Below are 11,784 nucleotides of genomic sequence, written 5' to 3' on the forward strand. Positions count from 1 at the left end.
CAAATGCAAAAGGAGAGAGAGCAAGAGATAGAGAGAAAAGAAGGAAAGAAAGAAGGGTGGTGGTGGGGGTGGTGGAAAGGAGAGTTCAGAGCAATAGCTACCACCCCAGAGCCGCGGTGTTCCGACAGTCCGATTCGTTTCCAAGTCTGGAGGGGAATGTTCCATCTGATGTTAGTCGGTTCCATTTTTTTCATAGAGTTGTTACAAGCTGTTCTGCTTAACCACACCTTTCACCCGGCAATGGTGTACGTGCCCAACATTCCTCAGGGGCCTCCAGGCACCCTGATCCCCCTGACCCCAAGTCTGGGCACATGCACAGGGGTTTGGTTAAGTTTTGCAGGGTCAGCCTCCCCCGTTGCTCCATGGCGTCAGCCGGTTTCGGAGCCGGCGGCAGCCGAGCGCGGGGCGCGGCCCCTTCGGCCCCAGCCCAACTCGGGCTGCGGCAGGCCGGCGGCCGCTCCCGGCAGCAGCGGGGGGTCGGGGGTGGGCCCGCGGGGCGGGGGGCCGCAGGCACGTTTAGGTCGCGGCGCGGAAGCCGACGGTGGCAGTGCCGAGAGGCGGCAACGGGGTCGCTGCCCGCCCGCAGCTGCGAGCCCAGTCCCGCACGGCCCCGGCGCCCCCGCCCGCTGTCCTTCCCGCCTCGCTCCGCGTCCCTCCGGGCCCTGCTCGTCCGCCGCCACGGCTCACTGCGCGCCGCCGCGCCCCCGGCCTCCCGGCCTGCCCGTGCGCGTCCTTGCCGCGGCAGCGGGATGGCCGCCCGGCCGCCTGCACCGGCGAGTGTGGGTGCGGAGGCGGAGGTGCCCGTGCTGCAGCGCGGGGTGAAGCAGCGGGAGCGGAGGTGCGGCCGCCGGGTCACCAGCCGGGAGGCGCCTGCGGGGCCCGCCTGGTCGTGGGCCGACGCGCCGCGGGAGCGGGCCGGGAGGGCAGCACAGGTGAACGGGGACACGGGCCGGGGGGGCAGCACAGGTGAACGGGGACACGGGCCGGGGGGGCTGCACAGGTGAACGGGGACACGGGCCGGGGGGGGCTGCACAGGTGAACGGTGACACGGGGCGGGACGCGCACAGACGTGTGAGGGGGAGACACGGGAGGGCGGCCAGGCTGAGCGGTGGTGGCCGCTCCCGCCCACCGGGAGGGCACGGCGGCGGCACCGCCTCGGCTTTGGATGGCAGCACGGGAGCTGCGCAGCGCCGCTCCCCCCGACGGGCGGTGGTGGCCGGGCCCCCGCGGCGGGCTCTGCCCCGGCCCCGAGCGCCGCCCTCGCCGCCGCGCCCTGCGGCCCCCGGCTGGGCCCGCCGCGGGGGGAGGCCTCGGAACGCCGCGCCGCGCACCCTCGCGTAACGGGGGGCGGAGGGCTCCGGGGCCTGAGCCGGGGGGGCGTCCACCGCCACCCCCAGCCCCGCAGACGTATCACTGTCCTTGAGGCTTCAGCGGCTTCAAGGTCGAAAAATGTGCGGTGATGGCGGTTCGTGTAGTGGTTCTTGTGGGTCCTGGCTTTCCAAGCGCCCTTTCCGAAAGATGTTATCTAAGTGATACGAGAATACAGGAGTCGATATTAAGTAGGGTTTACTTGAAACAGAAGATGACTAACTTCTGTTCGTTTGCAGGATTTTCAGATGACAGAGAAGGTCACACCTTCTGTATCTTCATTTGGCCAGATAACCTCCAGTGCAAGCTGTATGGCACGGTGCCAGGATCTCCACTCTTGCAAAGAAACGGTTTGTGCTATTACGTTTTGCTGCTTACACGCTTGACTTGGTTCAGCTGTTTATTTGCTTCCTTGTTTGTGTTTACAGCAGTCACAGAAGTAAAATTTAAGGTCGTTTACCATTAGCAAAAGAGAATCTTCTGTTTTTTGCTTTTTTTCGCTAATTAGGCCCCACTTGCTGTTTTAAATTCAGTCTTGGGGTCACGTTGTGGTTTAACCCCAGCCAGAAATGTAAGTACCAAGCAGCCACTCACTCACTCGTGCTCACTGAGGGATAGGGGGGACAGGCAGAAAGGAATGTAAGACTTGAGGGTTGAGTTAAGAACAATTTAATAATTAAAATAAAATAGGAGAGGAAAAAAAAAAGGACAACAATAATAATAACAACAGTTGTAATAATGACAATTATAATGAAAAGGAGGGAGAAAGGGAGAGGAATAAAATCCAAAGGGAAGCTCGCCACCTGCTGGCCGGTGCCTGGTCAGTCCCCAAGCAGCAGTCGCAGGCCCTGGCCAACTCCCCCAGTTTATATACTGAGCATAACATTCTGCGGTATGGAATATCCCTTTGGCTAGTTTAGGTCAGCTGTCCTGGCTGTGTCCCCTCCCAATTTCTTATGCCCCTCCAGTCTTTTCGCCAGCAAGGCCTGAGAAAATGAAGAGTCCTTTACATAGTATAAACATCACCAAGCAACAATTAAAACAGTCTGTTACCAGCATTGTTCTCTCACCAAATCCAAAACACAGCAGTGCATCAGCTACTAAGAAGAATATTAACTCTATTACAACTGAAACCAGGAGTATCCACTCCTTATTCCATACCATTTATGTCATGCTGTGTTTTCCAGTACCTCATCACCTCTCCTATCATTTAGTCCATCCCTCAAAACTCTGTTCAGAGTTCATTTAGTCTGTGACATTGGGCTCCGTCTATTATAACAGTCTTTCAAGGCAGGGAAGATGGTATGAGGTAGATTGTTGCATCTTGAAACCAGTTCTGACTCTGTCAGGGATGTGCTTGTCTGGTTTCACCAGTCAGTCTTTGTTGCTGTGGCAACTGGAAGGGAGTCAGGTTCAGATCTCCAAATCCAAAGCGGGTGCAAACAGGCATGTAACAGTGACTATAAATAGTATATAACAATGAACATCACACAGTTCTATTCATTGGCTATTTTCACCCAGATCAAATCTCCTTGCACACATGGAACTTCCCCATCCTCCCACATTACCTGCCAAGTGCACCCAGGTCCTTGAGCAAAAGCAGTCCCATGATGGGTTTGCCTTTGCCTGAGGCAGGAATGATGTGGAGTGTTTTCCCAAGCATATTTCTAAGGTGCACTACAGGAACTTTATCCCCTCCTACAGCATGTAAAAACTTTGACTGGGCAGGCTAGCAGTTCCTGTGGTGTTCACTAACCAGGTGGCTTTTACTAAATGTGTATCCCAATGTTTGAAAGTCCCACCACTCATTGCTTTCAGTAGTCCTCAAGTGTAGTCTTTAACAGTCCATTACATTGTTTGATTTTCCAAGAGGCATGCTGGGGGTTATAATATACCCACTCAGTGCCATGCCCTTTGGCCCAAGTGTCTATGAAACTGTTTTGGAAATGAGTTCCATTGTCTGATTCAGTTCGTTCTGGGGTGCCATGTCACTATAAGACTTGTTTTCCAAGGCCCAGGATAGTGTTTTGGGCAGTGGCATGGAGCACAGGATCTGTTTCTAGCCATGTGGTATTGCTTCCACTGTTGTAAGCACATGGCACTTACCTTGGCAGGTCTGTGGGACCGTGATGTAGTCAGTCTGCCAGGCCTCCTGATATTTATGTTTTAGCCATTGGCCTCCATACCAAGAGAGGCTTTAACTGTTTGGCTTGCCTAATTGCAGCGTGTGTTTCAGATTCATGTATAACCTGTGCAATAGTGTCTGTGATTAAGTCCACCCCTCAATCCTGGGCCCATCTATATGTTGCAGCTCTTCCTTGATGGCCTGAGGTGTCATGGGCCCACCAAGCTATAAGTAATTCACCTTTATGTTGCCAATCCAGATCTACCTTAGCCACTTCAATTTTGGTTGCCTGATCTATCTGCTGGTTATTTCTGTGTTTTTCAGTGGCTCAGCTCTTGTGTATGTGAGCATCTACATGATGTACCTTTACAACCAGGTTCTCAACCTGGGCAGCAGTATCTCACCTAATGTGGCAGCCCATATGAGTTTACCTTGGTGCTGCCAGTTGCTGTGCTTTGGTTGCAGCCCTGCAGGGCGTTTGCCACCATCCATGAGTCAGTATGAAGTATTGGCCATCTTTCTCATTCAGCAATGTCTAAAGCCAGCTGGATAGCTTTCATCTCTGCAAACTGACTTGATTCACCTTCTCCTTCAGCAGTTTCTGCAACTTGTTGTAGGAGACTCCATGCAGCCACTTTCCACCTCCAATGCTTTCCTACAATACAGCAGGACTGATGCAAAGCATATTGCTTTTCATGTTCCAGCAATTTATTGCAGAATGGGGTCTCTTCAGCATGTGTCAGCTCCTGCTCTGGTGGCATTCCAAAATGTTTACCTTATGGTCAGTCCATGATCATTTGCAAGATTCCTGGACAACTGGGATTTCCTATTCAAGCTCATTGTGGGATCAATGCAGCCCACTTATTCCATGTAGCATCAGCTGCATGATGTGTAGAGGAGGACCTCCTTTTGAACATCGAGCCCAGCACTGCAACTAGGGCACCAGAAGGAGCTGTTCTTCAGTGCCAATGACTCCTGAAGTGGCTTGAACCCCTTCATAAGCTGCCAGTATTTTTTTCATTTGGAGTATAGCGGGCCTCCGATCCTCTGCATCCCTGACTCCAAAAGCCCCAGGGTCAACCTTAAGTCTCCCCTGGTACTTTCTGCCAGAGACTCCAGGAAGGACCAGTCTCCCTTGCTGTGGTGTAGAGCACATTTTTTACATTTTGCCCAGTTCAAACTGGCTCAAGGGCTACTGCCTGAATATTTAATTTGTTCAAAGGCATGTTATTGCTCAAAGCCCCGTTTGAAATAATTTTTTTTTCAGGTCAGTTCTGCTGTATTGCCCCACATGATGATATCATCAATGTATTGCTGATGTCCTGGAGCTTCACCCTGTTCCAGTGCAGGCTGGATCAGTCCATGGCAGATGGTAAAGCTGTGTTTCCACCCCTGGGGCAGTTGATTCCAGGTGTACTGGACACCCCTCCAAGTGAAAACAAACTGTGGCCTGCACTCTGCTGCTGAAGGGATTGAGAAGAATGCATTTGTAATATCAGTGGTGACATACCACTTGGCTGTCTTTGATTCCAGTTTATATTTAAGTCCTAGTATATCTGGTATGGCAGCACTCAACGGCGGTGTGACTTCATTTAGGCCATGATAGTCCATGGCTAGTCTCCATTCTCTATTAGACTTTTGCACTGGCCATGTGAGGCTATTAAAGGGTGAGGGGGTCGTGCTGGTCACATCCAGTCAATGAATCAGCTTATGGATGGGAATCAGGGAGTCTTGGTGGGTGTGATACTGCCGCCAATGCACTGATGTAGTAGCGACTGGCATTTGTTGTTCCTTGACCTTCAGCAACCCCAAAAGAGAAGGGTCTTCTGAGAGGCCAGGCAAGGTAGACAGCTGCTGAATCTCCTCTCTCTCCAAGGCAGCTATACTAAAAGCCCACCAGTGCCCTTTTGGGTCCTTAAAATACCCACTCCTGAGGTAGTCTATGCCAAGGATGCACAGAGCCTCTGGGCCAGTCACAGATGGGTGCCTCTGCCACTCATTCCCAGGCAGGCTTATTACAGCGTCCAACAGTGTTAGCTGTTGTGATTCCCCTGTAACTCCAGAAATACTAATGGGTTCTGCCCCCTCGTAGGTTGATGGCATTGGAGTACACTGTGCACCAGTGTCTGCTAGAACTTTGTACTGTGGGTTTGTCATGCCAGGCCATCAGATCCACACAGTCCAGTAAACCCTGTTGTTCCTCTCCTCTGCCTGGCTGGAGGCAGCGTCCCTCTAGCGCTGGTCATAGGATTACCTACCATGGCAGCAAGTGGTGCAGAGTGGCTGTTGTGTAGAGCACAGTCATGCCCACTTAGGTCTTGTAAAAATGGATTAGTACTCATTTCCAGAGGATTGAGAGTACAGTCAGCTTTTCCACTCTCTCTGGGAAACTCACTAGAGGTTGGAGCAGCAGCCTTCCTAAAGGAACCCCTTCATGATTTTTTCTTTTTTTTCCTTTCAATCCATGTACTTGTGCCTCCAGAGTTGAGGCAGGTTTTCCATCCCACCTTCTTATGTCCTCTCCGTGGTCCTGCAGTTAAAAACACAGAGTACCCCACGGTACATACCTCCTATACTCTCCCTCTTGAGCAGAAAGGTGCCTGCGATTAATAGTTGAGATGGGGGTCCATAGAGGTGAGGAGTAGGATATATCCTCATCGAGTTGTTGGACCAGTTTCTTCATAGCTGAGATGAGGGAGGTAGAAATGCTGTCTTTGTAGTCGTGGACATGGTGAATCACCTCATCCGCTGTTGGTGGCACTTCATCTTTCCAGCTTGTTATTGCCAATGATGTGGTATGTGTTGATGGTGCACTTAATACAAATTTCTGCCACATGGGTTGTGTGCGTAGGACTTTGTCAGGATCTGTGGGTAAGTGTGCACCATCTTGGCCATAATAAATCATCTCTTTCATGGCTCATTCCGTCAGGTACTGAATACCTTTCTCTGTTGCAGTCCATTTGCTTGGATGATGTGTGATATCCTCCCTGAAGAGATAACTTTCTTTCACACTTGAAAGAAGTTGCCTCCAAGGACTGAGGACTTGTGTCCCTCTTCTGATCGCCTTGTCAGTGCTTCTTTAGAAAGTGATCCCAGCTGCTTGGCTTCCCTGCCTTCTGATTCCAAACTGTTAGCCTCATTGTCCCAGCACTGAAGGAACCAGGTGGCAATGTGTTCACCTGGTTGACAGCCAAAACCTTTTCACCTGTCTTTCTGCCTGCACCTGCTGGCCTCGCAACTGTGCCTGTGGGGAAGGCAATGGCTAGTGCCTGGCTGCCAGAGAGCCACAGCCATGTACTTGTAGCTCTGGAGGGTAAGCCCTCTGACTGAAGTGATGTTGGCAGCATCCTTGAAACTTCGCCTGAGTGCACCCTCATGTAACAGGACGGGAGGGCTCTGAGGTTTGAGTCAGGATGACACTCGCCACCACCTTCTGAGAGAGAGCGCCTGGAATATGATATGGTTTAAGTTATCTGAGAGTGTCTTCCATGCAGAATAAGATACAACAATGCAAGGAATGATTTGCTGTAGGCTTAAAGGTGGTCTCATGGACGTGTAATGATAACATGGTAATGGGCAGTGACTTGAAAGGTGTGCACTGCAAGTGTGAAGTTCTGCCTGGATTGCTGGTCAGAGTAGTGGAATTTACATGATTGACGGAGGTCTTGAAGAAGGGTCACTATTGAGCGATAAGTGGCTAGAGATGATTTATGCTTAGTGTTGATTTCAAACACACAGCAACTGTCTCCAGTTAAATAAAGTGGGTGACAGTGAGATAAGCTGAAACCAGGTTACATATATTTATTTGCAGGAAAGGCAAACTTATCCAATTACTCTTACTGTCATGTTGATCTGTATACAAAAACTTGAGTGCTTTTAGACAGATCTTTCTTATGCTACTGTAAATCACATCCTTCCAAAACATAGCCTTACTGTTTTGCCTGTCATAGGCAAAAACCATGGAAAACTGACTGCTAGCTAAACAAATCACAAAGCTTTAATGACTGTAGTTTGTTTTTTTAATTTTCATATTTCTCTACAACTGCAGTGGAAAACCAACTCAGTGTGCAAATATAGGCTGCATTATCATGAGTTACAACACTTGTGTAGCTATGTCATGAATTGGCTGAAAACCAGTGTTTTTTGAGGAGAATTTGGTTAATGTTGGTAATGCTTAGCTTTATGGTAGGACTGTAACTACTGGCAGAAATGAGTGTGTGGGCATGGGAGGCAAGAACCTCCTGTGGGGTAGGGGCATTCTGCACTTGATTGATTTCAAAGGAACTTTAAATGATACCTGGGATCTAGCTACTGACTGACGGTCTGGGTGGGAGGGGAGGGACAGAACAGAGGCCTCCAGTGAATAATGCGTGAGAGCTGGAAGTAGGAGCCTACGTGGCCAAAACAAAAATCCTGTGCTTTTGTCCAAGCTGTGCTCCCAACTGCTCTGAACCATTGGGTCTAAAAAATGGTATGTTAAATCCCATGAAGGGACTGAATAGCACTGAGCAGCAGAAATGGAAAAAAAAAAAAGCTGAGTGTAGAAGAGTGTGTGTGTCACAGGTTCTTGCAGTTTACCACTTCTGTGAGTGTGGTGTTACTCAACAGGACCAGGATTAGCTAGTGCCAAGTCTGTTATGTAAAGCCTGTTATCTTGTGCCTGTAGTGCCAAAATAGCCAAACAGTTGTATTTCTACAGATGGGTTTTTTTGTGCACACACCTCTCTTGAGCATGATGTCAATTGCGCATGTTTGCATGTAATCTTGGAAAAGTATCTTTTAAATTTGAGTCTCTCCTTTTGAAATGGTGGTTTTATTTTACCTTATTCTGGGAAGCGTTGCTGTTGTTTCTTCTGGGCAGTACAGTGATTACAAAAGTAGTGAACGTATTAATGCTTTAACACTTCAGTTTTGTTCTTAAGAATCTTTGTCCAATTTTGTTTCCTTGGTTTAGTGTTGTGAATTCTGTCTTTTTTCACTTCTGCAGAGGTGTGAAAACTGAAGAAGAATGTGCTAGCTGTTGTCTTATTGAGCCTGAATGTCTCCACTCCTGAGAAGTGTACATAGTTTGATGATTAACATGTAGAGCTTCTGTGTGCTACTGCCTTTGCTAGAGAAATGTAGGTATGTCAGAGTGAAAAGGAATCAACTTCAAGATGGAAGAACTTGTGTTACATGTTTAAACACAGCTGCTTGTGCCATCTGAAGGACAACAGTAATTTTGAGTCCTGAGTGTGATTTTCCTTTCCGCTATTTTTGATAGTAGCTTGTTGTAGCGTTATTTCTGAATAATGAATATAGGCTGAAGAGCATGGGTCTGTGTTTGTGGCATTACTTGACTTTTCTCCTGACTGAACTAAATTTGACTGCATTAAACTGTTTGACTGCTTGTGTAGACACAAAAACTATTTTGAGTGGTAATTTGAGAAGTTTGTCTTTGCTTTCATAAAGAAAAAGACACCTGTACCTCTTCACCGGTGCCGTTTCAGTGATGGCACACTTTGGACATCTTTGGATGGACAGGATTTGGATATCTTTCCTCAGATTTGTGGAGTCGGTGTATGGTCAGAAGGCTACTGCAAAGCAGTTCACAAGGCTGCCGCTTCTGCTTATGGCGAGCTTCTACTTATGGACTGTCATATAGATAGTGAACATCAATTTGCATTGAGAAGTTGGTCTCTGCATTGGAAGTGAGCTATTTGCAGCCCAGCCAGTGGATGTGCACTAGTTCCTGAGTAAACAAAAGGCAATTAAGGTAAGTTACTTGTTTCTAACCTATGGAAAGAGCCTTCTGGTGGGAGAACTTACTTCTTCCTATTAAGATTCTAGTGAAGGTGGGATATTTTTACAGTGGCTAGCTAAAGAGAAAATAAGACATGCCTTTAATGAACCCGCAGTTTCCCCTTTCCGTGCCTGCCTTTCAGACTTGTTTGACACTCTTTGAGTTTCCCCTATATTTAGGTTTCTACAGCCCAAGCAGAATATTAAGCTAGTGTTATACCAGATGAGAAAGTAGAACTGAAGAGTTGATTTAAATCAGAGTAAATTAAGTCAAGACAGAGTGTTTTTGTTGGATGTGTCTCAAGTTTAAGATTCAGATTGCACCTTGTTTTATTAGTCAGCAGTCTACTCTGGGGGCATTTCTAGACTTTTTTACCACTTTCTTTGATTTATTCCAGCTATGCAAAAAAATCTGATCTTAATGGAGCCCAGACCAGACTTCAAGAGATGGAAACAGCCCTCAATTCTAAAGAAGCTGCGCTGGCTACAGCCCTTGGTGATAGGAAAAATCTGGAGAGAGAAATTCAGTATTTCAAATATCAAATTTGTAGAGGTGAGAAGAAGAAATATTTAACCATCAAGCTTCTGTCAGCCAATGAGGAGTTTTTATATATAATACATCCATAGTAAGAGCTGTCATTCTGGTATAATGCAACTTTGTAGATAAAAAAAAAAGGATGCAAACCTGTCATCTAGTCACAAGTAGAACAAACTGTGGTTCACTGTCAACATTGGAAGCATTACTGAGCAGGTGCCTGTGTCCAGAACTGTTCAGTTTATTAACAACATGAATGGTGGAATAGAGTGCCTCTAAAATTGCAGACTGTAAAATTGCAAGGGATGGTACTTGTGTTGAAGAAAACAGGTCAAAAGTCAAAATAAACATTATTAATTATAGAATGGTTTTGGGGGGAGACTGACTTCACAAATACAGATAATGAATACAGACAAGTAACAGTTCATGATTCTCTCTGCTCTCCTGTGGTGTTCTTCCTGTTCTTCCTGCGGTCCTCCATCTTCTGGGCATCTGATAGAAGAAAGAGCGGGGGAAAAAGTCTTGTGCTTGTTTTGTTAACCCTTTGAAATACATGACTTGTGATCTTAAGCAACACCACATCAGGAGGATGAGTTTAAGAGATCAGAAAACTGGTATTTGCAATGTAGGACCACTGAGGTTTTGTAAAGAAAATTGATTAAGTAGCTTTTTAATGCTAGTTACCAGTGTGAAATATCTAAAACTCACTTGTGCAAGTGATTGCAAAAGTGGGGGGAAAAGACATTAGCGGTATAAATACTGGATTTGATTGTCAAGTTCAACCATAACATGTATTTAGCTGTACTTCTAGGTAGCTGAGGTCATTGTGTTATGTGAGTTATGCTACATAATCATTGTTGTGTTATTTTTGAATTTCTTTTTCTTAAAGCTTGAAGTTTCTTTAGCAGTGCCAAGGAACAGCTTGCAGCTGAAGCCATACCGAAGGCAGATCTTGAAAACTGGTGTCAGACTCTCACTGAGGACTTGGAATTCCATGAAAATATGTTTAAGGAAGTAAATGCTTTAGTCTCAAGAATTCACATTTTTAAAGGGAAGAAGACAACTGTGGAGCCATTCTAGAATACTAAAACAATTTAGGTTGCGAGGGACCTCAGGAAGTCATCTGATCTAAACTCCCACTCAGGGCGGGGTTTACCTCTATTCTAGTTGGAAGATTTCCAACTTCTTTTTCTAGGAAAAATACATTAACTCAGAGCTCTTGTGATAAAATAGCATCACATACGATGTTTCATGCTAAATTCTACCTGTGGTATTGCAATGTACATGTCTTTTCATAGTAATGAGACAGTGGGTTAATAATTTATTGCATAATCCCTTTGAGAGAAATAAAATGGAGATAGACACTCAAACAGATGCTATGGACTTGCACTTAATTTCAGAACTTTCTAATACGGTGCTTTTGAATACTGGAAATGGAAGTTGATGAATATTTGTCTTTTAGAGCTTTTTCTTGCCACCCTCCCTGTCACTTGTAGTACTTGAGGCTTTTCAGGAGGAACCTTAGAGCACTAACAAATGCACCTAACCACACTGTCTTTTGTTCCATGTGCACTTTTTCTTGCTAGTTGTATTTTCAGGTTTGTTCATGTTTTTGGAATCCTTTTTTCCAGAGACCATGGACAAGCATACAAATAAATAGGGAAAATGCTGGTTAGTGAAAGTGACTGTTTAATTTCACAGTGTTTTCATTTTGTGCAAGCATAGAAGGTATGTTAAGAAAGAGAGGGATGGGTTTCTAATCATATTGAGGTGTATTTGTTGAAAATGCAGACACGTTGTACAAGGATATGTGTCTCTACATGCTGATGGTATCCTAGGTCTTATTTCAATAACTGGCTATTGCAGAATAAGGTACTATGCAGATCAGACTGGGGAAATGGCCCTGTGTTTCTACTGAAAGTTTCAATGTCAAACCAATCTAATGATGATCCACAAGGCTAGCTAGAATCTGCTA

General features: G+C 46.6%; 1 protein-coding gene across 1 annotated transcript; it reads left to right on the top strand.

The window, feature by feature from the left end:
- The first annotated feature begins 240 nt into the window (after positions 1–240).
- Positions 241–11,179, top strand: LOC121081279 (cuticle collagen 2C-like). Its single transcript, XM_040580171.1, has 5 exons — positions 241–483; positions 587–932; positions 1,608–1,718; positions 4,761–4,865; positions 8,481–11,179. Exons 1-5 carry the CDS (start codon positions 241–243, stop codon positions 8,486–8,488), a joined length of 813 nt encoding a protein of 270 aa, XP_040436105.1. The 3' UTR covers positions 8,489–11,179.
- Positions 11,180–11,784: the final 605 nt, after the last annotated feature.

Source organism: Falco naumanni, chromosome Z (genome assembly GCF_017639655.2).
Source record: "Falco naumanni isolate bFalNau1 chromosome Z, bFalNau1.pat, whole genome shotgun sequence".
NCBI classification, from domain to species: Eukaryota; Metazoa; Chordata; class Aves; order Falconiformes; family Falconidae; genus Falco; species Falco naumanni.